The sequence below is a fragment of the Phasianus colchicus genome, chromosome 4, assembly GCF_987193195.1.
Source record: "Phasianus colchicus chromosome 4, bPhaCol1.hap1.1, whole genome shotgun sequence".
Lineage (NCBI taxonomy): Eukaryota > Metazoa > Chordata > Aves > Galliformes > Phasianidae > Phasianus > Phasianus colchicus.
Window position 1 is genome coordinate 60,939,846 of NC_143439.1, and position 27,804 is coordinate 60,967,649.

Genomic DNA, 27,804 nt, shown 5'->3' on the forward strand with positions numbered 1-27,804 from the left:
CAAGAAAGACAGGGAGTTGTTGGAGAGGGGCCAGAGGAGGGCCACAAAGATGATCAGGGGACTGGAGCACCTCCCCTATGAGGACAGGCTGAGGGAGCTGGGCTTGTTCAGCCTGGAGAAAAGAAGGCTGTGGGGTGACCTCATTGCAGCATTTCAATAGCTAAAGGGAGCCTACAGAGGGGAGGGGCATCAACTCTTTGAAAGGGTAGATAACTGCAGGACAAGGGGAAATGGTTTTAAGTTGAGGGAGGGGAGATTTAGATTGGACATCAGAGGGAAATTCTTTACAGAGTGGTGAGGCATTGGAACAGGCTGCCCAGAGAGGTTGTGGATGCCCCATCCCTGGAAGTGTTCAAGGCCGGATTGGATGGGGCCCTGGGCAGCCTGGTCTAGCATTAAATGAGGAGGTTGGTGGCCCTGCATGTGGCAGGGGGGTTGGAGATTCATGATCCTTGAGGTCCCTTTCAACCCTGGCCATTCTGTGATTCTGTGGAAGACAGTTGACGGATGTACAACATTCTCCAGCTCCTGCTAAAGGGCACTGCCACAAACTGGTGAAGATGGTTTGGGCAACCTCAGAAAAAAGGCATGGCAACTGATGAGGAGGGAGGGAATGCAGTGACCAGAGCCAGAAAGATCCTAGAACAATAAAGGGAATAATTTGCTTTGTCCTGCCATGATCATAGACTGCAGCTAGACTGAATTAAGGACTTCTTGCAGATAACCCCCAGGTTACACACAAACATACACAATAGGTGTTTTTCAACTGGATGCACACACAGTGGTGATGGGTCAGGTATTCTCCCAGTGGGTTTCAAGTCACACCAGCACAGAAAACAGATGCAGTCCCAGGCCAAACAATTTCTCAACTAAATTAAGTCTCTCTTTCAGTCAGATCCCAAATGGAAATGGCTGCAACATCTAATAGAAATGTGCTGAAAATGATAATGGAAATGGAGAAATCTTGCCCTTCTGAACAGCACAGCCATGGCAGCTTATCAGGGGGTCAAGAGCCAAGATCTCTCTTGAGAATTGATACACAAGAACTTTAAATATTCTTTTCTTTTTTTTTTTTCTGGACTACATGATTATACTAATGAAAACTTTCTTATAAAATATGATTCTAAGCTGAAAATCTTACTAATGACTGATGCATACTAAGAAATTTAGATGGCAAATTAGCACAGATTCCCAGGAAAGCTGTGATTTGCCCAAAAACGAAGCTAAATGTTCATATTTTTATATAACTTTGACACTTTTGTAAACTATTTTCCACCACAGAAAACATGAAAACATCATTATTGTTTTTGTGCGTGTGCCATTTAGATTCAACTTGTTCACATCTTGAGGTCTTATCTCTAACCTGGGAAAGGACCAAAGACAGAAAAAAAGGCAACAGCAATCACCAAAAGCATCAAATGAGCACAGAACAGCTAAATAGAATGGGAGTCCTCAGTCTAGACTGCTCTGAAAGGTCTGTAATTTTGAGTGGCACTGGATGGACGGATAGGGAAGGACAGGTACCTTGTACATGTCTGTTCCAATCAACAAGCAGAGGTCAGCAATGGGAACTAGGAAAGGGTAAGTGCAGAACAGGTGGGAGCAGACAGTTCTCCACACTACACCTCGTTAAGTTCAGAAGATTTCACTGACACATATTGGGAATGGTAAAAAATTATACACAGGTTCAAAACCAAATGCACAACTTCAAGGAAAAAAAATCCTTTGATTTTTTTGAGCTCTGCAAAATGCTTGTAAATTCACTTTTGCTAGCGTCCCTGAACCTCAAGTTTTCAACAGTACACTACAAAGGGTAAAGATTATGTATTTGCTCCATTTCTACGTTTTCTGTTATGTTTCAGAGGCTGGCAAACCTCTGGTTTACTCACAGATAGTCATTAATATACAGTTTTAAATCAACTTTAGGATTTCATACTAAAATGTTCCTGAGTTCATGATGAGTAAAGTAAAATCAGCTGCAATGCTCCCTGCTTTCATGGTATCTTCATGCCTTTTTAGTTTCACTGCTTACGATGATAGTTTGATTTACCATTATTATTTATCTTTCACTACCTCTGAATGTCTTATTGTCTGCTGTTAAGAAAACCCACCTGTAAATCCACCTCCTGCAGAAACTGTCTTTCAAGATCAGGGTATGTTGCTAACATGAAAATCCTGTCTTTGTGTTCCACAAGGATTAATACAGATGTGCATGTGTGGGAATTGTTTAGTCCAACTTCACAAGCAGGCTACAATACATTTATCAGGTAAGACATGACATAAATAGCCAATCATAAGTACTTGACATTTGATATTATTACAGGTTGGTGCCTTAGTTTCAGCTGGAATGAAATTGTTCTGTTCAGAGTGTTTGGTATGATGCTAAGTTTTGGTTCTAGGACAATTACAATGTTAATAACACACCAATTTTATAGTTGCTGCTAAGCAATGTTGTACAGAGCCAAGGCCATTTGCAGCAATGGGCCAAAGATGCTGGGTGGGAATAGAATTAGGACAGCTGACTTAAACTAGCCAAAGGGATATTCCATGCCATATGACACCAATGCAGAAGTTTTGAAGGGGGTGGGAATTCAGCTTTTAGTCTTCCACTGCTCTGAGGGCTAGCTGGGCATCTGGCATCTGTCAGGGTGGTGAGCGATTCCTTGTATTGTTATATATATATCGATATATATATCTAAACAAGAATATACATACAAAGAGAAGGATTATGATGTGCATGTCATAATTATCCTTTTCTTTTTCTCTATCTTAGTAAACAGTTTTATCTCAACCCACGCATTCCACTTTGTGGGTACTTTTTTTCAATTCTCTCCTCATCTCACTGGGAAGGGGTAGCAAACAACCATGTGGTGCAGAGCCACCTGCCAGGTTAAACCACAATAGTCATTTGTTCTGTATTGGCTCATCCTCTTTCATTCTGGAGAAGGAAAAAAAAAATGAAAAAAGAAAAAAAAAAAGCTGCTTTTTTAATTCGATTTTCTTTTTCTTTTTATAAAATTCGGAGGGCAGCTCTTCATGCCCTTTTCACTTACGCATCATTTTCCTTCTCTGAGCAAGGGTAAGTTTCAGGTGCCACCCCCACACCTCAAGGCTGAAATTTCACCTACCACAGAGCATTCCTTTATCCAGTGACCTGTTATTAAAACTGGGCTCCTCATCAATACCTCTAGAGAATCTGACTTTTAGAAGTGGAGCCTCAAATCGATATTTAAGAATCTGTTTTACCATCTGTGGCAAGTTGCTGCAGCTTGTCACAAACCACAAGGGATGGTGCATTAGTGCTGAAAGGCAAAGCCAGATCAATAGCTAAGGATCAGTGGGTGGGAGCTTCACTATGGAGCTGCTTACATTAATGTAACTTTGCCAGTGAGTTTGTTAATAAAGAGAAATGGTGCTAAAAGAGCAAGGAAGTGAAAAAAATGCAGGGCTAATCTGGAGGAACAATCATCTTTAAACCTCAGTCTCACAAAGGCTTACTTGTTTAATGCTGTATGTTGTGAGCAATGCTGTGGAAGGTAATGGAACATGAAACTACTCCTGTACAGCCAAATTCATGCATAAGTCTTTTCGATCTTGATATACAAGGTGAGCAATAAGTAATTTTTTTTCCAGTGAACCAGGATCTTGAAAAAATAATGCTGATTTCAAGAGATATTGAAAAGCAGTATTTGTTGCTATTAAAAAATTAAGCAAACAAGACAGGAATTTTAATAGTCTGAATAATTAAAAGAATCTTACAGCAATTATTTGCTTTATCTATGTGTAGTTGGGGGAGAAAGGTTAATGAAACACCTCTTCAATCATAAATCATTCACCATTGCTTCAGGCTTTCCTTTCTTCCTACTGTTTGATAGCTGGAAGTACATAAATCAGTCTTTTTCTTACTCTGATTTAATTTTAACATATCTTGCATAACTGGAGGAAATACTATACAGACATAATTGTATTTCTGTAGAAGCATTTCCTCATCTTCATTGCCATATTTTGAATGTCTTTATTATACCTCCATATAAACTGAGCAGAATGGAAGCTCTGGAGCCCATGCTAAAGGCAGTCTTCTACCACATTTCAATGAGATTCCTGCACGAGGAAAGATCCAATCCAGCATGTATTTACTATGTGTAAAATTAGAATAACACATCCTCAGAAGCAGCCACAATTACAAAATTATCAGGATACAGGCACAGTTTTTCACTTGGCAAATAAAAGCGGCAATGAATATGTCTTTGTAGTGCACATTTAGAAAATAAATCCAGAAGTAGAATAAGGGGAACAAACTTTTATTAAAGCGTGGGATTCAATCATTACGGAAACTCAGATAAGTTCCCTTCCTGTCATTCAAAACCTTGCAGATTTTGCCCAAATGGACATTACTTTGACAGCGGCTTCTCAGTGCACAAAGGGAGAATGCTGGCTGTCTCTCTCTCAGATGGTAATTTGACATGAAACCAGATGCAGAAATAAAAAGCGTATTTCCAATGTAGAGCTCACATAAAAGAAAAACAAGTTGTCTCTTTTCCAGTCATACAATAAGCATCATTCATTTGAAAAGGTCAATATTAATTAGCAAATCCAGCAGGGATACTCTGTCACAGGCTTTTTTGTGCTTCTGGGTGTTCTCTGTTGCAAATGAAAGATAATCCATATTCAGTTAGAAGTCTGAAAGCTGTCTTGTCTCTGTAATTGCAATCTCCCTTAAATGAGTGATATTTACTAACCTTTTAACTTTTTAAATTCAACATGTTCAATTATATTCTCCCTGATTTCTGTTTTGGCTGCTTCCACAGTCCAGAATTCTGAAGTTTAAAATCAAGACAATCTCAAAAAAAACCACCAGTTAACTGCCAGACTGATAAGATGCTGTAATTTATCCTTGTGGAAGGGCTGGCACTTCCATGTCCAAATTTCAACTAAAAATGTGGTCAAGGGCTCTCATGGAAAGCAAAGGACACCACCACAAATTCTGGTCCCAAACCAAACCTGAAGTTCGATGTGCATTGCTCTGAAGATTGGCTTATACCTTTAAGACATCAATTAACTGTGTTATGGTTTTACAGCTCTAATGCTTTGCAACCTTCAGGAGGACTCCAGAGAAGATGACTGCTAGGACTGCCTGTCATCTGTAAATGACCCTCTACTTCAAATAAGGGGGAAGGTGACCCCAAAGTTTCTATTCTAAAGACCACCATGGAAATAGAGGCAATAAATCTGAAACTGAACCTCCTTTTTCACTGAAATATTTTTTTCTAAATTTTGCACGTGGGTAATGGATAATTGGAAACAATTTTTTAGTCTACAAAGACATTAAGAAATGAACACTAAAAAAAATGCTTAAAGCAACATATGACATTTAAGCAGATTACATCTTCTAAAGTATGCAATAATTCTAAGATATTAAGGCTATTACACTGAATATCAATAAGAGTTATACTCCAGTGACTTAAATTTCCATGCTGCATAAATATACAGTTTCCATTTTCCTCTTAATTCTGAGCTTAGTAATTCTGACAAACTGTTGAAAAAGCCCTTCATTTCTTTCCAGCTTCACGTGCTCAAGCTGTTTTCTCTCACTGCTTCACTGCATGATATGTGGTGAAACAGCAATATGTACTTACCGAGTCTACAAGATGTTTGGAAGAATGTATCTCCCAGCACATTTATAAGGAATTCTGAACACAGTATTAGTGTGACAAAACAAATTAGCAACTATTCATTAATCAAACAGTTGTGCCTTAAATTTCTGCAAGAATTCTTCTTTCAGGAGAATCATAATGCATCAATAGCCTCTAACTTGTCTTCTTTGTTAACTGAATATTTTGTATGACAATTTCTGGAATTAGGGACAGGTTCCTCTGTTCTTTGGATGCTTCTAGGTGGCTGCTCTAACAATGAGATTATTTCAGCTGTTAGCTCCCCTAGTTTTCCAGCTCTCACAGATTCCCTGCATAGTGCCTTTATACATTGCACTGCACACGTTGCCTGAATTACACCTCAAAAAAAAAAAAACTCATTATCCCATATTATTTAGATGAATAGTTTAATATTGATATAAATATTAACCTTATTCCATAATATTTAAATGAATTCCCCATTTCTTGCTGCTGGAGTTTGACTTTCATAATCATTTTAAATCTTTACCTGTAACCCCATAGATTGCAAAAACACTCTCTTCCTCTAATGTTCTAAATAAGAAGGGTCATGAGTCTTTTTTTCTCCTCCTCTCCAGAAAATTTTGATGGAATTATCTCCCACTATTTGCCAAGTCTGACAATAAAATGAAGCATTATTATGTATGTATCTCTCCTACAGTTGCAGATTGGGCTCTCCTGGATATCCATTTGTAATGGCCACATATGTTTTGCTTCTGACTGCTCACCCAGCATTGTATGATCTATTAAAGAGGTGCAGTTTCAGGTAGTTTATTAGAAAAACAACATCTCATACCTTATCAGTATCTCAATGACCATTTAAAACTCAGCTACTGACCTGATATTCTTTCCATGCCTTATAGATGGATTTGGTAGTTTGAGACAGTTTTTCTGTGGGACAGAGGCCCCCACTACAACTCATCATACAGATTGGCAGCTTGCTAATAAATCTCAGCCCAGGCACCAAAGATAAGCAGATACAGAAGTCTCTTCCATGTCAGAGCCATGAATGATTAACGTGGAAAACCATGTAGCATTGCTGTCACTAATGCTGAACAGACAGATTTCACCACTGAATTTAGCAAAACAGAAATCTTCAACAACAATATAATTTATTAATATCCTGTGCCAGTGACTTCTACTACAGATATTAACTTTGACATTTATTTATACAGTATAAAACACAGTAATTACCCATAGCATGCTCTAATCTTGTGGAAATGGAGGGGCCCTTTCTCCAAAGGCTGCAAGAGATATTAGCCTAACCATAGAGACTTGTATAACAAAAGGTCTTGGAAAAGAATAAAACCAGAAGTTCACAACTTATCCTCAGCATCCGGGTATTTTTATACGTTTTATATTGGATCTTTTATCCCTAAAAATACATATGCTCATCACAACCTCAGAACAGCATCTGAAGTACAGATTGTCACGAAATGAGACTGACTGAAGAAAGTAGAGTTGCATGAGAGTTTACAGTGACTCTAGTCATAGCTATTTTGTTTGGAAAGTCATGCCAGTCATGAGTATGAAAGGCATGAAGACAAGTTGAGCTTGGAGAGTAAGGTGTCAATCATGCATGTGTACCATGTACAAAACAACAGTAAAGAGGAATCAGATGCAACAAGAATGTACTAGAGAGGTGATCATGCAAGCATTTGATTTCCCAGATTGTTTGATTCCAAGCATATATATCCCTTCCAGTTGCTACAGTCTTTACATCATTAGTTTTGCATGATTCTGAGATCTATACTGAAATCACTCCAATCAATGTCTCCCCCTTTTAATGCTTTGAAAGTTCTACTATTACCTTCTCAATTTTGTACTGTACATGCTCTACACACTTGGCTTCTCAATGAGCTTGACTTCAGCTCAGTGCAGCAATGCTACATTAAATGGCTATTTTCTAACTCACAGATCTGGAAAATAGGGTTTAATCAATGACCATTAGACCTTGCGCTCCCCTCTGGCATAAAATGCCTTCTTTCATCGAGGGTTACTGTATTCTTGTTTTAATAAGTTATGATTGGCACATGGCACTGAATTACAGGGGCAAGAAGGACATATTAGTAGGGAGAAATGAAAGTATTATGGGACAGGATAACTCACAACAATGCACCAGATCAGGCTATGCTTGCATTTTATTTCATAGTAATGATTCCTCCTACATGTACGAGGGCATAGAGCTAACGAAAGTAAAACAATTAAGAACTTGTCCTGAAAGTTTATTTTCTTATTTTATTGGAAATCACAACCTAAGAGGTTCTGAGCACGTGCAGTACTCCTTGCAGCCAAAAGGTCTTTTTAGCCTCTTTACTATATCTATTTCAGTTTAAAAAAATAACTGTGCTAAGTATATGCAGTGCTTAAATCTCACTTAAATCTTCAAGTATTTTCTTTTCCCTGTCCTGCAAATAAGGCCCACCTACCTCAAAAGGTTCAGATACAAACTGACTGATGACAATACCACTTACGTGACCCCGGCAATAAGAAAATTTCTCCCAGATTTCCTTCCCAGTGATCGAACATTGCCAAAGACAGTGAAGACTTGATTCTGTGAGATAAAAATGTTCTAGAAGTCCATCTATGAGAACACAATATGGTGTTTTTGGTTTTTGTTTCTAGGTGTTTTTATTTAAGTTGCCTGATTTCTGAAGAAGCATCACAGAATCACAAACTTGTTGAGGATGGAAGGGATTGACACAAAGTACATCTGAAGTAAACATAAGGAAGGACTTACGCTTGGAATGTTTGTCACAGAGGGCTGATGCTCTCATGTCACAGAGTCTCAGGGAGCCTTTGCTGCTGCTGTAGACAAAGAGATTGCAATGATGGGGATGAAACTCAGAGGCTGTAATTACTTCCGTCAGGTCCTCCATATTGGCTGGTTTTATATCTACAATGTCTGAATGGAAGTTTCATTAAGGAAAGTTGAGTTGTTTGCAGGTTATCTATGACTCTTACAGCCTTCTTGAAGGAAGCATAGTGACCTAAACAGCATCCATAAATTTAACACTCTTAGATAAAGATGTTCTAGATGGGGCATTTGTTTGCCTCATCCAGACAGAACTCAAACACCACTACTGAATAACAGTTTTACAGCAGATGCCATGAGTAGTCAACATTTGCCCATGCTGTGCACATACAGAAATCAAAGAAACAGTATTTCAGATTTGGAATTCCCACTTTCATTAAACTAAGACAGAGTAGGTAGCTAAATCTCCTGTATTTGGCATTGACATTACTGCCATACCCCAGATAACACTGATGGATAGAGAACAATGTACAACTCAGATCTGCTCACTCCAGGAAAGGTTCGGTGGCTTTTATAAGCATGCATCTCAATCTAAACAGTATGAGTGCCTTAAGTTAAAAAGCCTCAAACAAGAAGCATGTATTTTTGCAAAGGTAAATGTGTACAAAACCAGAACTTAGGCAAATAATTTTGTGTACATATCTAATATTATCACTTACTTTCTAAAAAAAAAAAAAAAAGGTTTTGCAAAACAAAACTGAGCACAGTGTTGATTTTACTGCCCAGACTCTAATACTTGCAAAGTATCAAAATTTCATTCTTTTCACAGAAAAGATGCTCACTACTGAAATCATTATTAATTTCTGTAATCAAGAACAATATGTCTGGATCATTTAAGTAGACATAATCTGGAACAAAAGAAACAACAAAAATGTAGTTTCCCAAGCACAGATCTGTCAGTTGGAACACCAGATATTATCCTCATTAATTATAACTCACTCAAGGCCTTCCCAATATTTATCCACCCATAAATGCTACCTACTTTGGTGAGTAACCTAGCAAGGATTTATTTTGAGGAGAAGGCCAGCCTGTGGAAGATTGCTGATAAAGAATGAAAGAGTCTCATGAGAAAGCTGTAAGAAAGCAATATATATAAAATGAAAGAAGAGTGCATATGTAAAGCAGTGTATTTAAATAAGATTGTGCATTTTCACATGGCCGTTAGCAATCCACTGTAGATAAGCCATCTAAATGTTAACAAATCCTTGGAAGATGAAGAAGAGTAACATTACTCTATTTTGCTGATGAGGCTCAGAGAGACAGAAAATGATTTGCATAAGGTCACATGGGAAATACACAACAGAACAAACTCAAATCTATTGAGCCCCACTTCAGTGCTCTAACCACAAATCATCTCAGTGCCTGGATTCCCCAAACATAAAATTTGAATCAGCTGACATTCAAAATTTAAACAACTCAGAGGATAAGATAAATGAGAAAATCTGTTTTACCAATGGCAAGAGAAATCACATCTGAGTGATATTAGGCTGGTTTCAGTTCCCTCTGTTCACATTTCCGAATGGAAGATTTTTAATTGATTTCTGCGGGAGTCGGGTTCAGTCCATCACCAACTTTATATTCTGTACTTTCATCTTTCCAAAAATGCAGATTTACAGACACTACAGTAGAATTAGACATAACAATACAAAAGATTCAGAGATAATTATTTTGAGGACTTTGCATAGACAAATACCACACACTGACTATTTTACACCACATGGTTTTAAAAGCAAAGCATCAGCAAGATTATGAATACTTTGTGACATTCAGTAACAACTGGGAAATGAATTAATATTTCACTTCAACTGCATTCCCTCTTGTACTTTCACATCCATCTCCAATAATCCACCATGATTAATATTAGTGCAATGAATATTAAGATGTAGCTACACTGATTTTCCTAATCTTATAAATTATCACTAAATCATCTTGAAAATTAATAGGAAAAAAAATAACCTTTATTCAGTTACTTGTGTATCTGTCTCAAGAAGTACATCTAAGTGAAAGCAATTGTGTTCAGTGATTGAATTGCTTTCAGGAGTTCAGAGAAATTACAGTAACTCAATACAAGAATTTCACTTCTCAGCACAGAGATGAATAATTGCTGAGTGATGAGAAAGATATAAAAAATAAATAGAGTATGTGAACAGTCATGGTAAGTATCATTTTTCTGGATGCCGTAGACAATGTTGACGAATTTCCCTTCATTGTATAAAATGAATAACCCTATGCTGAATAATGAAATTAAGTATTCCATTTGCCTGCCAGAAAAACATAAAATACTTGAAACAGACTGTATTTCCAGATGTGATCTAAATCTCCACTGAGGAAAAAACTCATTGCCTACTGAGGATCACGAAGAAAACGCACCACAGGAAACTCATTGTTTCATCAGATTTAGAAAAAAAACAACTAACACTTGTATTAAAGGGAATAATCAAAGGAATAGAGAGCTGTGGAAGACACTTACTCCAAGCAATAGATGGAAAAACAGCTTTTGCTTTGACAGCTATAAAACCCAGTGTATCAATTGAAGCGCATGTCACACAAAAGAATATTTTCCTCCTCTTGTGATTTTTGCCATCTATCTGAAAACAATCAAATACAGCTTGACATGTGATGTGTGGGAACTGTATTTAAACTAGTATGACATGGGCAAGCATCTCCCATGAGACACTGCATTTCTATTTTTCCATCTTCCCTTTTTTCCCCCTTTTTAAACACAATGTCTCTCAGCAGGAAAATATCTAAAAACTTGGGCCAGACAATGTTCCTCAGAAATCTGCCATTTGGTGAACTAGAAGAGCTCAATAAAAAGGGTATTCAGCAGAAATTGATTAAATGAAAATTTCTTTGCTGAAGAGAAAAGTATTTTAATGTCACAAAGCTGTATAGCTACTCCTCAACTGATGGCTTTCCTTGCAATTTTATCTCATGGAAAGATGTCTGGATCAGATCGCAGTCCTTCTCCCTCAGTTCACTCACATGTCAAGTACCAAAGTCACATCTGAGACCTAGTCTACCACATCATGTGATGCATTTCCAAGGTGCGCAAAAAAACCAGCGCTTTCAAAGAGAATGAATGACTTAACAGCCCACAATTGGCAGTGCACAGGGATATAACTGTTGTTCTTAAAAAAAAACAAAAAACAAAAAACAGACCCTAGTGCTACTGGGCCTGAACAGGGTAGGAATTTCCCTCAGAAAATGAGAAAGGTCTTCACACTGCTTTCTGGTGCCTTGGCAGCTATAGGGAATGCATTAGCAGAATTTTCAGTCCTTAACATTAGAACAAGTCTCTGTTCCTCCTATACCAACTATTTGCCACCTCCTTACATCCCAGGTGTCACCATTATTGCTTAAGGAAAAGCACAGTTAACAATGTGCAACAACACGCAGTTGGAGGAATGCAACCTGAGTGCAGAATTCAGTTACAGTGTATGATTAGCTGTATTCCATTTGTGTTGCTGTTGCACAGCTGATAATAAAATGAGGACAATAGGACAAAGACGATTTGTTCCACTGCCTCTGGGCCACTAGTCAAGCAGAAAAATGTGAGATGCCTCTGTGAGAAGCCGGTCCATAAAGTTTCTTTTAGTACAGGTTACAACCATAACCCTCACCTTGATCCAAAATGTCTGTTGATCAGACTTCTCCATTTGATCAGCCAGAGTATACATGTGCACGTGTGCTTCATGCTCATGCCAAAACATGTATTACGAGACAGTGGAAAATACAGAGGGTTCCTGCTGAGCAAAAAAGGTTCCAGAATGAGTTTCCCTGTATGATAATGGATACACAGCTCTTTCCTCAAAACAGATTAAATTTCCTTTGAAGTGAACAGTATGCATAAAGAAACAGCTGCTTCATCTTCTAGAAACCAACAAGGAATACTATCAGAAACCAAATCTTGTAGATAACAAACTTACAACTCGGAAGATACAGCACATAAAGGACTTATTCCTAGTTGCATTCATTTGGATTCATTTTTGTATCTTCTGCATGTTCACTGAAGGAAGGAAATCACTGGTATATTCACATTCAGGCTGCAGAAAAGAATTTAACTGCATCTCAACTGCAATGCAGAAGAGAGGCTTTATTTAGGAAGTCAGACAGAATTTTCCTTAGTAACTTCATAAGAAAAAAAAAAATCCTCTTTTTATTGCAATATATACTCTTTTGTCACTTTATTTTTACCCCTGAGTGGGATTTGTTTTCTTTTTAAATTTGTAAGCACTTTCAAAAAATAAAATTCAGCATAGCACACCCTTCCAAACCTGGCTATTCCTTGTGTTTTCCACAGAGGTCTGTTCCAGCTCCTAATTTTGTCTGCATCTCACACCTACATTCTAGCCTAGACCTAGAAATATTCGCTGACTAGAAGCTGAAATCAATAGCAATTCATGGAAGCTGCCAGGGCTTCAGTTTAGGGTAATTGATTGCTGTGGTCCTGTTGAGGCTCTACACTTTTAATATAAGCTTTTCTCCAAGTGATTTCTTCTGTTAGTAATTTAGTGCACACCATTTTCATTATAAGGAGGGAACTGTGATGCTTACAAATCTAGCTGTACCAGTTTTACACTTCCTACATGGTGGTTATATCATTCCTATACCATGTGTCAACTGAGGGAATTCATTCCAAATGCCCACAGTTTTCTTGCAGGCTGATCAGCAGAGCAGGGAAGGATCAGGCCTCAATATGCATGATGTGATTACATCAATTTACTATGAAAGACAGAAGAGAGCCCTAACTTTTTAATATCTATCCTGTCATTGTTTCTTCTCATTCCTTAAAGATATAGTGTATGTTTACACTGTTGAAGGACAATTCTGCAATAGGCATGTCACAGCACTAAGGATGCTGCTGGATAGATTCCAGCTTTTTAATCTCTATCTTGCAGACCCTTTGTCCAAGAGTCAAGGATTTCTGGAATGAATTATCAATAGGTTAATGATTTTGGCCTGTTTGTCAAATTTCTGTCTCTTACCTTAGGCAGAGAGATGACCCAGTATTTATTCTCTAAGTACTCCTAATAGCCAATGTCAATGCTTTTTATCATGCAACATTTTCCCACTGCTCCACTAAAAGCATGTCCTATATGGGTTTTATTAAAAGCCCAGGGAGTTGCAATTATGTTGTCTGTGCCATTTTACTCTTCTGAACCACGAAAAAAGAAACTGCTGCATAAGTGTGTGCTCCTTCAAGCTGTCTTGTACCTAATATCTGCTAATGCAAGGTATTGATCCATTCGTGAAAATGACTTAATAGTACAAGGTCAGCCCAATTCCATTTTTAAATTCCACAGTCTTTACAACAATGATTCTTCAAGATATCAAACTGGAGCTGGGAAGTCTGGCAGCCACTTCACAACACATGGATGGGGATTTGCTGATGTTGATTGGCAACAAAATGTTTCCAGTGAAGGCATTTAGCAATGCCATTATGATAGAACAAAGGCTTCTGACAGCTTTTTTTTTTTCCTGTATTTTTCCTTATATTAGGATTATGAGATAGGTAGAGAAATAGTAAAATTGCTACAAGTCTTTCAGCTCAACCTGGAAAACCAACCCATGGGCAATTATGTTAGATGCCAGGCAAACACAAAGTAAAAAGACTGGTCATTACACAAAGAGCAAGTACAAAGTGCATACAAAGAACAGATGAGGTAATGGTAACAGAGATCTCTGAGCTCCTCAGTTCTCTTAACTCATAATGGTGCTCCATGGGCAATGGCATCACACACGCTCAGCACAGAACTCTTGCTGCAAGAATTTCCTCACAGTCTAATAGCTAAGGCTTCAGTCAGATTTTTGTCCAATTTTGTTCTCTATTTATGTTCCTAACATCATAAAACCTAGGAAGAGAAGAGAGGTGGATATTCAGAGCCTTATTACATTTGTCTTTTGGAGATGCAACAGTGCAAATCAGATGCAAATTTTCTCATAGATAGGCCTGCTCGTGCATGTTGCAACCACTAATTTTCTTAAAGAATAATGAAGTTAGAAGTAGCTACTGGAAAATGTTGATGTAATTAAAAACTGAATCTTCAGCTTGTTTTTTAGAACAAAATGCCTGCATTTTCATCTGGAGACACAGTCACATGCCTGTTTTATCTGTAACCATATGCATATCCAAATTTTCAAAAGCAACAAAATCATTATCTGCAGATGCATGCAGTTGAGAGCAAAATTAAGTGGATGAGTCAACACAGGACCTGCGCTTAAAAGCACATCTGGAGTTTTCAGTGCATAGTACTCTATCACTGAAAGGTTGCGAAGTATTTAGTTGATATTTTTGCATGTTAATTAATTATGATTTGTCTGAAACTACTGTGAGATGCTTAACATTGCATTTGAAACATAGCAGATATCAGCAACATCTCAAATATGTATAAGATATGAATGGAAAAGACCTATTAAAGTCACCTCATTCAGCTTCTGATAGGCAGCAGTCATTTCTATGGTATGGCAAATGGCACCATGTGTTACACACCAGCAAGGGCTCCAAGAAAGGGTACAACTTCAATATAATAAACAAGGACAAATTATAAATTGTGGCAAAATCATCTCATCATTGACAAATGTATCATTGTGAAATGAATGAGATGTTTAAAAGAGAACTGAGAAGGAGCCTCTTGATTTGCTGAGTCCAGTCACACGGAGTACGGAGAAGTACAGCATATATAACTTCCTTAACTGCATCTTAGAATAGCCAGGGATTTATGGGAAAGTAGAAATAATGCTTTTTAAAAAGTCTATGCAATAACAGAAAATATTATCAATAAATTTATTTCTTGATATTTATTAAAATCTCATGCATCTTAGGAAGATCTGTCTTTTAAGAGGCAGATGCAGAGTTTCTAGCTGGAGGGTACAGATTCTCTAGAGGACTTTGGTGGAGTTTCTTCTTTCCCTATATGCAATTTATTATTTCACATACCTTACAGAAATATTTTACAGAAATCCACAGTGCAGCAGTACTTGTGCCATATAGTAAAAGTACTCCATATTTTTACTGAAGTTACATTTGAACTCAAAGACTCACTATTTGCACAGTTCAGCTACCTAAAAATAGGTCTTTTAGAGCATCGTGTTCTCTTCTTCCTTGCATGTGAATTACAGAAGCAATAAAATAAAACAATCTATCTTTAAAATATCTAAATTTTTCTGAAAAATGATTACTTTAAAAATACTGATAAAGGCTTCAGTTCAGATTTTATGCCAATGTTTCTGCCTGCAAGCACTCTGCACTGCCAAGAAATCCTTGAAAATCAGCAATGTGAAAATGAAAATAAGGAACAGATTCTCATGAGAATCTCCAGACTGAAAGTTTTTAAGATCATCTTTATTAACTCATATAACACACCTTCTAGCAGGTCTATTACCTAGCCAATTAATCTATTGAAAGATTTACAAAAATGCCCATCAGCTTCCCCTCTAGGCATTGCAGAGAATCACGGATTCCTGAAGTTTTAAACAGCAATATTATTCTTTGAGGGAAAGGAGTTTGATATTCATAGCCGTACGGTTGTTTGCTTAATCTCTTCAGGAGACTGATTCCAGATAAGTCACATAACTCTATTCAGTATGAAAACTGTCATAACAGATGTATTTTTAACTCTGGTCTTCTCATCTTGTATAAGTTAACATGGATTATATTTACAAGAGCATTTTCACTCCAAAAGGCCTTGAAAGTAAATTCCCTAAATGGAAAGTATTGTAATTTCATATGTAATGGCAATAGTATAGAGCAATCTTTCCCAGAGAGTATTATGAGAGCAGACAAGAGAAATTGAAATATCTACACTAACAAGAACTACACTGGCTACCTCAACAGAAAAAAAAAAAGCTTCCAGGGTCACAGGACTCAGAAGTGCAGTCTATATGGCTTTCAATACCAAGATGACTGCATGGGCATTTTCATTACATCTCTATTCTTCTATGGAAGGTCTTTGAGCTAAAAGATTTTAGCTGATGAACACAGCAGTAACATTTTCTTCTTCTTTATGTTAATAGTCCACAAAAGATTGTGCTTTGCAAGGTTAATTTCAAGTCCAAACTCACAAGGGAATGAGAATAATTAGGCCCATTTAAAAGAATTCTCCCCTCTGGCAGAGTCAATTGAATTATTTATACATTATCTTTTCATATAATTGTACCTAGGACTGCATAAATGGTTTTTTTGTCTAACTTTCAATAAATTCATAATACTTGTGTTTCAAGTTGGATACACCGCCTGCACCTGTGACAACAGAGAATGGCTCACTTTTAAAATGCTTCGATGAGAAATTAATCCAGAGGGAAACAGAAACATGCAGTTTAAAAGCTTCCACAATGATACTATACTGATTAAAATTCATCAGCTGAAGAAATAAAATTAGTAGGACAATAAGCCTTGGGTTGAATCCTGTTACCTATTTCTGCAAGAATAACTTCATTGACTACAGCCGCACTGTGCTGAGATTTGAGTGCTCCTTAGCTGAGAATCAGTTCTACAATGCAACCCTTTTGCTGCAATTCCTCCCTACATTCCTGCAATATTCCTTGCAACAGTTCCCATGTTCCTCTTTGCTAAAGGATCTCAGATTGCAGATAAAACCTAAAAATTCTAATGAGATTCTAAGGTGAAAATGGAAACCTGTCTGATGCTGTTTAGATTAATTTCAGCTCTATTGAGCACTCTTTCTCTCTTTGACAGAAACAAACTTGAGAAAGTTTGAGATCATGACACCTGAAATGACATTCCTGGTACAAAATAGTTATTTGTTTGCTACGGTCAGAAGAACAACTGAGCCAAGTAGACTGGAAGGCAACTCACTCTGCAGAGATCTATTTTGTATCTGCTTTTTCTTACCTAGATCACTCTACAAACACATCAATATAGTGAAATCCCACCTCTGCTCCTTAATGTACTATTAAAGGGTTCTGACACAAGTTTTGTGGGTTCTGGATTTCACTATATTCTTCACTGTCTGCTGCAACTCCAGATAATTTTCTTTTTTGTTTTTGCAATTCACTTTAAGTTTCTAAAAACCAGAAGTATTTTAATGCCTCTGGCTATTTTTCCTTACCTCTGCAGCAACTACATAATGGGTATGCATCTCTATTTAGGGACAACTGCATTAGAGAAGATGGAGAGCTAGGTAAAAGAGTAATCCATTAAAAGGTTAACAGAATCACATACTTATTCATTCAAATTGTGTATGGACAGGAGTGATAAGTAAGGAAATTAGGTATACTGATTAACAAATTAATATTTTTATTAAACAATAAATCTGCAGTGCAGTAATTATCCCAAGGCTACAGCTATGCTCAAATCACTTTAAATTAACTTCTTTAAAAACAACTCCAGAAAAAAAAAAAAAAAAAAAAAAGACGATGACTTGTCTTTGCCAAGAATGCAAAGGCCTCAGCTATAATTGGTTTTTACAGCCAGACTCGACTCCTTCCATTTAATTATTTTTAGAAGACAGTTAGATAGGGAATATTTTCATAGTTATATCCCATGCCCTGAAGACACTGATATCTGATCCTCCAGCCATGGACTGCTTGCTTTTGCTGCAATGCATGTTTGAGCATTCCGGATGGATGGCCTCAGACAGCAATACTAAATTTGATGCTAAAACACTATTCAACTAGCTCTGAAATCTCTCTTTTTGCTATCAGATATGTTCTTTCATCCAATTCTATTTGACTAGTTGACAACCACATTCTTGAGATATGAGTCAACTTAAGGTGATGAGAACAATTAAAAATTGATGTTTTCTGACAAGGAGTGAAAGGGTAAAACAACACGAAAGTTTTAAAGACTACTTTTGAGAACTTTTCCATAGCTCTCTGAATCTGGAATTAGTCTTCTGAAAGACACAGTGACTTCTCTCTGTTTCTTGTAAACAAAAATCGTTAAGGTTCTTAAGAGTCACTACTCATGCAGTCTCGTTTGTCAGAATTATTATCTATTACTTGAATCACATCAGTTAGCTATAGATTAAGAACACAGGATAATATACAAACACAGGACTATCTCAGCTCTTAAAAACTGAAATCAGGATATTTGTGGTATATGATGATCATATCAGAAATAACACTGTGCCCACATGTTGGGCATAATTTTACCTCAACAGAAGTAGAACCAATTTAGTGCCTATAACTTTCTTGTGTTGTAGAAGCTGTATCTATGTCAGAGGCTGTAAGACCCATAGGTGAACCTAGAAATGCAGTTTCCTCTTGGCACTTTGCACTAGGGACACAGAAACAGATGAGTCTGGTCAGAGTTCATGAAAGGCTCTGCTGTGATCAGGATTTTATACAGTTCAGAGAAGATGGCAACTTACAACTACATATATTTTTTTATTAATTTTATTCCACAACTGACACTAAAAACATTCCTAATGTATTTTAAACAAAAGAATCCCTACCGCATTTTTTCTAATCAGCAGTAAAACCATATGTCAAGGACTTTCCCAACTACTATGGTTCTAAAATCCTCCTTTTAGTGGTCACATGGGATATTTTGCTTACAACTGAAAATTCTTTATTTTATCCCATATTTAACTATAGTGTTTACAAAGAACAGGTGCTGGATGCATTATTTAATTACATACCCATGGAGCCAGTGTGGTCCTCAGACCAGCAGTCAGAAAATTCGTTCCTCTTTTTATATTCTTCTTAATTATTATTTATCTACATTACATATCCAATTACTGTAGACCTCTACAGAATCTTAAACATATTAAAGAAAAATCAGGCTTTATTTGATCAGTGATATCTAGTAACACTGTTTAACAGCTCCATTAAAATAATGATTGAGTTTTACTCTAAATTATAGCTGCCTTTGTCCAATTTAATGTATATCAGATATTCTTTTTATGGTGTAAACATAACTTTAATATTGGAACTCCGTCAAGCTTTGCTTGTACACATCAGTGATGTTTGGCATGTAGTTCATATTTTAGTTTAAATAAAGTGCCATTTAATCTACAATAGAATTATAGATGGAAGTAATGGAAAGTGTAATCTCACCACACAAGATTCAGATTCTGAGCTGAAATTCCAGCAAACCTATTTAACTCTATAACCTTTGTTTAATTAAGTATAAAGTGGGGCTGAGACTGACTAGCTTCACATTTTTAGTATAATTATTTAAAAATAAATTTATTCCAATGTATTTCATTGTGTTAAAGAACAACAAGCACTTCAGTTATACAGAAGAGAAAAGATCCATATCGCGACCATTTAAAATCTAATTACTAGTAGATGAGAAACAAAGAACCTAATGGTTAAGTGTTGATATTGGTGTGAACTTTGTGTATTATTAAGTTTAATATATTAGAATTTCTTTTCTCTTTTTCCTTTTGTTTTCAGCCTTTTTCTTTTCCTTGCTGCCTTTTCCTATGACTTAGCAGGACAGGGCACTTGAGCCTTTATTCAGCTTTTACAAGTCTTTCTCAGTTAAAGCATAATTCAGCATTCACCAAAACATGCAGAAAACCTCCAGCTCACAGTACTCAGATGTGAGTTAGGTGCCAAAATCTTTGACTACTGCCAATATTTTTTGCTAGAAAGCCAGTATTACCCTGCTGGAAAAAAATAAAAAAAATAAAAAATGGAGACCAAAGAGTACATTACATCTATCCAGAATCTAAGCCTTTTGAAAATAGCTTTTTTTCCCTCAGTTATTCAAGTAGGAGTATTTTAATTAGGAGAGCAGAGCAACTGATCCTTATTAGCTACACTGTAAAGCAACCATTTCTCAATAGTTACACTCTAAAAAAGCTTCCCAAACCATACAAATAGGGTACATCCTGCAATCTCTTCTGCAATCCCCTACTTCTGACTTTAAGAGCCGATTTCAGGTCTGCAGATGTCTTCATTTGCCTTTAATGGAGAGAGACCAAGACAAAGCCTGTGGGAGAAGGAGGGACTCTGGGAAGTATAGAACATGAGAACACTATGAGAAAAGCTACTCAAATTTTGCTAGCAACAGCTCAACTCAATTAGAAAAGGGCTCCTTGATGCAGTGTATACCTTCTAAACACACAATGCAGATTGGCAGAACTCTTCTTGATAGAATAGGAAGCACTAAAATGAAATATATAGAGCTATCAAAAGGAGAGAAATAACGTCTTCCAACTATCCAAACAGAGAGTGTATGCTTGAAAAAAACAGAGCTGAGGGTGGGGTAGCAACAGGTTTTAATGCAGTTAAGGCTTTTTTTTCAAGGGCAAGAAAAACACATTGTGAATAGTTTGTGCACAGTCATTGTGTCAGAGGAATTTTTATAGGAACAACCACATCTCAGTGAAGGGCATAAAACTGTCAGCTTCCAGCTCCAAGAACGCCAAGAGAAAACTGCATGTTTGCTCTCAGCTTAGCATTCAAATGCATAGCACTGAGAGAGGGAACAGGAATTTTGCAAGGCTGCCCCCAGGGCACGCTGTGATATGCCCTGTGCAATTCAGATGCACATCAGCTTGTACGAACTTGGTCTCCATCCACGTTCTCTGTTATGTTGGTGGTATTATTTCTTTGCTTTTTTGTTGTTGTTTATTTCTTAAGTAAATTAATTTCCCTAAGATACAGTGCCTAACAATCTGACTATCCATGATATGCTTCAAATACTGGAATACATTAGACTGTAAGAAGGCCCTATGGTGATTCGCTAATTAGCTTAACCCTTATGGGACAGAGAAGTAGGAATTTTTTATTAAATCAGGATAACACCGGACTATATTGATCTGACTGAGAAACGAGTATTTTAGTCAAGATGAGTCTCTAGATGAGTACATGCTGGAAACAGTGATGTTGTTTCCATAGCAATGCCATGACTGCCTCTGGAGTGAAATAGTGCACTACCAGGAAATGAAGGGAGTTCAAGTGCTATGAGCTACACACTTCTGTGAGTGATCCAAATACATTCTCATAAAGAATATTTAGTGCAGCTAGATAGTCCAAAGATTGCTGCTGATGTGAAGTAAGCCTTATCAGTATGCTTCCAGCGCTGCAGTTTTCTCAATTCAATACACCAAAGATGACTTATCTAAAGGCTTAAGCTATGGGCAACACTGCTAAGCCATTTCAGACTGAACATTAACAAATACAGCAACCTTTACCTCCCTTCCTTTCCAGTGAAGAGTATCATCTATAATTAAGGACACTGACTTCTCCATAACATAATCACACACACTAAACCTTTCAGCAAAGAAAAGCCTCATATGTGTAATTATTTACTAGCTGACCTTCTCCCTTCCTTTCCTCTCACCTCCTCCTCCCTTTCCTCATCCTGCTCAAACAATACTGAGCAAACATGCCTGCAAGTGGGAAGTCATGTACAAAAGTTTTGCATATTTCTCAGGAAAATTTACAGTCATAGCATAAAACTCACTTCTCTGCTTTTCACCCCAGTTAGTTTATGCTAATATCAAAGCAAACCACAAAGTCACTAACTGTGTTTTGCTTGCCTAAGGCTTTACCTAAAGTACATATTTTGATCAAATTGTGCAAAGCTGAATTATTTTCCAAGGGAGCCAGAAAGAGAACTAACTTAATATCTGAACTGCTTTGTTCTTTTGTTTTGAAATACACAAAGAATTTTCAGTGATTCGTAAAAGTGCTAAAATAATGGTTATAACCCAAATAAAGCCATTATAACTGTTCTCGACTAAAATTTTACAAGACAAAGTATTTTACTTGAAAAAATCCTAGCATATCACTGTTAGTCTGACAGTTTTTCTCCAGCCTTTCCCTAGTAATTTGTAAAGATGCTCAAACATGAGCTGAATGTCCAGGTGCTCTACCATTGTATTTGTTGTGCCATTGTCACAACAGCCTCTTGGGTAAATAGATTGCAGTTCATTATATGCAGCACTACTGTCTCTGAGGGAAAGTAGAAAGACAAGTATGTACCAACTGCCAGATCCCTTATTAACAAATGCAACTTAGAGCTAGATATTTTCTATTTATTGTTTTAAACGTTTCAAGGAACCAAGCCCCCACTGCAAAATAGCAAGACATTTCACTTCCATTTTACATCTAGTAAGAAAGTGTAAAGCAAGCATTTTCAAAACTCAGTCTCCTCTTGTCTGTTCTCTTAACTCTTCTACAGAACAAGGCACCAAACCAAGCAACATTCAGGTTGGATATTAGGAAAAAATTGTTCTTTGAAAGAATGGTAAAGCATTGGGATGAGCTACCCAGGGAAGTGATGGAGTCAACATACCTGGAAGTGTTCAAGAAAAGGGTATGTGTGGCACTTGGGGACCAGGTTTAGTGGGCATTGGTGGCAACGGGTTCACAAGTGAACTAGATGATCTTAGAGGTTTCAGTTGGACATTCAATTTCGTTTTTTTCTTCCCTAAGAAAAAAAAAAAAGAAAAAAAAAAAAAGATACCTGCCACTGTGGCCAGTATAGCAAAAAGAGGCTGCCATCTAAGATTAACCACCTTTTTACTAATGTTTTTACCAATGTTCTCTCTTATCACTGCCTAAACTCTCTCATGACCATCCATCTGACAGGTATTCATTCATGTGTATCTAAAAGAAGTAGCAAGATCTGTATCTGAATCCAGGATAAAATACAGTTATTCCAAAGTTATCCACACAACTATCCCCAAGTTTAGAAACAAAAAGTTTCTCATCCTAAAACTCAGAAATATAGTCTGATTTCACCCCCAATCAGCAGATTGAGAACATCCTCAGACACTGAACAGGTTACTTACTACAAACTGTGTAGTGTTGTAAGGGTTCAACCACAAACTCTAGAAAACACACTTTTTAGTAGATATTCCACAACAGGAATGTGTGCATTCCTTTGACTGAGTACAACCGATGAGTACACACAAGTAGGGACAGTAACATTCTGAATAGTCATTCAGTCTCAAGTATCTTTGATGTCCATGTTGTATCATCAAGACATATGGTAGCATTTATAATCTTGAGACTGTTTTCCAGCTCTTCACAGGTACACTGCTAGTTTGAAATATCTTTGTGGACAAACACTTTAGAAGACTATATATATACGTTTCCCTACAAAGGGTAAATGAATTAAAATACTGTTAATCAGGCTGTGAAATTTAAAGTTCTCATCAGGAATTTCTTTAAACTTTCTGCATCAATTTCCTCATCCACAAAATAGCAGACAAATTTATTTGTCTACCAGCTCCTTACTCTTTTGTGAAGATTCAACAAGAGAAAATATATGCATATATGCTAAGAATTACCTTACAACACCTCATTCACAATACTTCTGTTCTGAATGTATCAATATTCTCATAGTAATGTTTTATTTTCAAGTATTTACACACATCTGGGATTTGAAAATTCATTTGGATCTGATATTTCAGTCACTAAGCTCTTATCATGAGAAGCGAGTCATTGAAATCTCAGGTCATCCTCATGAGCTATAACAAATATCTGTTTTGTTTTGCTTTTGAAGTTCTCAGAAAAAATTATCCTCACAATCCATATTTCATAAAACATCTTTTAACACAACAATAGGGACTGCCAGAAGCAAAGACTTACGTAAATATTCAGGAGTGTGGTTTGGTTATCACATACAGACATAGTATGTGATACAGGGACTGCTGTTCTCATTCTGACTCATTGCTCTGCTTTAGAAGAGGAAGAAAACACACATCAGGCACCTACAAAAGTGCCCAGGAGAGACATAAGAGTGGAGGGTGAAGCTACAGTGAGGAGAACACTGTGAGAAGCCATACTGATACTCCATAGAGATGTGCTGGCAAAATAATTTCTCACTCTGTCCTCTCATATGAAACTACAGAAGTACAGTTGCTTGAATATCAAAGGCAAACACTGCTGCATTTTAAAGGACCACCTAAAGATTGATCCTAAAAACAATCTTGTTAAAGAAGGCACCATTGATCTCACTTAATGTAGACAGGTGAAAGGCAGAAAAGGAATATCTCCAAACTCATATTACCTAAGGATAAATGCACCTGTCATTCGATACTACAAATGCAGTCCTATTTGTTTTTCTGTTTTTAAGGACATCAAGAATTGCTTCACGTAATAAATTTTTTCCTCTGACTTTAATAAAGCACAGGCCAAGCTCCAGAGATTAACTAGCCTACAGATCAAGAAACATGAAAGACCAGTAGGAAAAGGAAAAAGAGCTCTTCATGTTGGCAAAATGAATTTGTCCACAGCAGAACAACAATTTCTCTTCAATATCTAATAGTCCTACATACAATTCCATGGAGAAATATTCTTCTAATTCCTCTTGAAATAAAACAAAACAACAACAACAACAACAACAACAACAAAGGGAATACAATATTCTGAGCTGGCTCCATTATCTATTTCTTGTCTTTCTCTTCCCTTATGTTCTGCAACACACAGAGAATAATTTTTCTTGACTTCATTTTCTCTGGCTCCTCCTGCACTGTGCAGTGCAGTGCAGGGGCAGCCTCCCTGACTGCAATGATCCCACAACGTGGCTTTCAGGATGATGCCAGCACTTGAAACAGCAGTGACTGCATTAACTCCAAACACAGCTCACATGAGGAAGGCAAGCCTAATCCCCGACCTATGCACATCTCAGAGATAAGGGTTTTGTGCAGCAGGGTGGCTGAGAACAGGGGACAGAGGAAAAACAGGCCTTTCAGGAAAAAGAAAAAAAAAAAGTGGTGTAGCTCAGCATGAAATGTCTTGAGGAAATTACAGTATAAAACATGCCAGTCAGGTAGATAGTTATCATTCAGTCATCATCAGTTTTCTGTTTATGTGTCATCATCCAACTTCAGGACTGTTATTTTTCACAAAATTCCCTAAATTTTGCAGCCTTTAGCTGTCCTTTATGATATCTGAGTGTTTTCTGTTACAAATACTGCTGGGATTCTGGTAAGGGTAAGATATATTTATAAATCTGCAGAAAAAATATTTTAAAATGTCTCTTCTAAGCTCCACTAATGCTATCAATACTGACCAAGGAACCACAATAAAGGATACTGAAGCTTCTATCTGTGATTGCTAAGTGCCAGAGATTAATCCTGAGATCATCCGCTGACATGTATGTCTCACAGTCACTGTTGACAGATATTGAGTTGACATGATAGGTGTGACCATTAGCGAAGATTCTCCGGGGAGTGACTTCTACCATCAAATCCATAGGTTTCAATACAGGCACCTGCCAAAAAACAAACCACAGATCAGAAACAGAGTAAGATCTTTACTAATTTTTCTGCTAGCATGATGTCGAGCAAGTATTCAAAGACTGTGACATTATAAAACTTCTCAGTAGTGTATGCAAGTTGAATTTCTCTATGGATGAATAGTTGGGCAAGACCATCTCTGACAATGGGGAAGCCAAGACAAGAGCCATGGAGAGCTAGGAAGAACAGTGGAAAGCTTGGGCCACTGGAAGAGAGGCACTGACAGCTGCCACAGTGCAGGCCAGTCCCATGTCTCACACATCCAGAAGGTTCAGGCTTCAGCAGTCAAACAATGAACTCCTAGTATTCTGTTTGCTGTAAATCGCTCACATTATTTCTTTTGCTACTTTATCTCAAAAAGAAGTCAAGCAACGAAAAGGTTATAATCTATGCAGAACATAATAAATACAGTCTTAGAAAACAAACCCAACTGATCTTTGCACCCTTGTTATTTCCCTGTGTGTCACTTTGATGTCACGCTTCGAAATCTAGACAATGCCCTGTTGGTAAAGCATTAAACACAGAAATGCTGTGATCCTCAATTGGGAATATTCGATGTAGTTGAACATGCATCAGAAACAATCTATCAAACATGTAAGATCATTTAAAGAGAAACACAGAAGTGTTAAAGCTTTGAGTTTAACTTGCTGCTACGGCAACAAAGCAATGATTCTCTCAGTCTTTGAATTCTCAGATTATAAGCAATCCTAAATGGCTTTGTTTGCTTAATGATACAGAACAGGTACTCCACTCTGTATGAATTCCATTCATATAGATCTTTAGACTTCAGTGGGTAATTTTGTCCTCAATAGACAATATTGGCTTGGTTTGCAGGTAGGAGTTGATTGTTTCTTTTTAAGATTAGTGAAAATAATAGCACTTGTACTTCTATTTCTAACCTTTAGTCATCTCCTTTGGAAAAACACCTGAAGTGATTCAGCCATTAAAGTTTGAGAGCAAAATTATATTACAATATGAGATTGACGACTGAACCCATCAGCAATGGAAAGCCTCACATTCACTGGACTTCTGCATATCCCCAGAAAGAAGACAATTCTTTTATACTACTGTAATAACAATGAGACTGAAATTTGCTGTACTGTCTAACTCCATTACTCTGAATGAGGTGAGTGTACTGTTTAATACTAATTATAAGTAGGCTTCTTCCAGCACACTAAGTTCCATAACCCTGTGTGAAAGAATGTGAAGTCATGCTGAGAGAATTTTATCAGGAAAAATAGAATTGATGATAAACTCCAAACATTTTTGTGATGGTCACTATGTCATAAAGGATTTGTGACTTAAAAACAGATTATAGATTCAAAATTGTAAAGTCAGCCAAAACTTCAAGAATAATTGCATATATACTTAACACTAGGGACATATTTAAATCTTTCACTGACTTGGTGCCCAGGACTATCTTCCTCATATACGGAAGCAACCAGGACAAAGACAGCATCTTACCTGTAGTGATGTTACTGTAGAAAGATCTTTAAGCTTTCCTTCTTCATCCTTTAAGTTGTACCCCTCTGGCCTCTTATCTCTTTCAGTAATTTTCCATAACTTGATTGTTTTATCTTTTAAAGAAGAGACAAACACTTTCTGTCAGCATAGGAATTCTGAACATGGTTACTCACCTTTCACAAAATACTCCTTAAAGAAGTTTCTGCACCTTGGCTTAGCCATGTTCCATGCTGAAACAGTCTAGGTCTCTAAATCTGGCACATTCAATCAATGCTGCCAACTGGAAAAAATACTCATCAAGCACATCCCATACCCTGAAGTGAGTCAGAGGGCCCTGACAGCTGACAGACCCTGCAAAACACACGCTGCTCTCATATCCAACTCAGCAGTTTGCAGGCAGAACATACCAAAACCACACAGTGCTTCCTGCTGAAGGTCAAACTTGCAAAGTCAAATCATCAAGGAAATAATCTTGATACTAAAGTGTATTAGCTAGGTTACTTCTAAACCACACAAGAAGAGAGACCAGTTATACTGCTTGGCTTGCTGTGGAAATGGGCAAAGGTGTATTGGTATAACATCATGAGCTCTAGCAAAGAAATGAAAATGTGAAGTATGAAACATTTTGCTCTCCCAACAAGGGATATCAGCAAAAAAAAACATTAGAAAACAGAGATAAACATGC

The 27,804-nt window shown here is 37.1% G+C and overlaps 1 protein-coding gene across 12 annotated transcripts in view; it reads right to left on the reverse strand.

The window, feature by feature from the left end:
• Positions 1 to 27,804, reverse strand: part of PPP2R2C (protein phosphatase 2 regulatory subunit Bgamma) — a 173,557-nt gene that overhangs the window by 20,415 nt on the left and 125,338 nt on the right. For all 12 annotated transcript variants that reach the window (XM_031588356.2, XM_090139685.1, XM_090139681.1 and 9 more), the window contains 3 exons: positions 27,120 to 27,232; positions 25,453 to 25,630; positions 8,410 to 8,574 (listed from right to left, as the gene is read on the reverse strand). In XM_031588356.2, the coding sequence (XP_031444216.1) occupies positions 8,410 to 8,574; positions 25,453 to 25,630; positions 27,120 to 27,232 (456 nt within the window). The remainder of the gene's footprint in view (positions 1 to 8,409; positions 8,575 to 25,452; positions 25,631 to 27,119; positions 27,233 to 27,804) is intronic.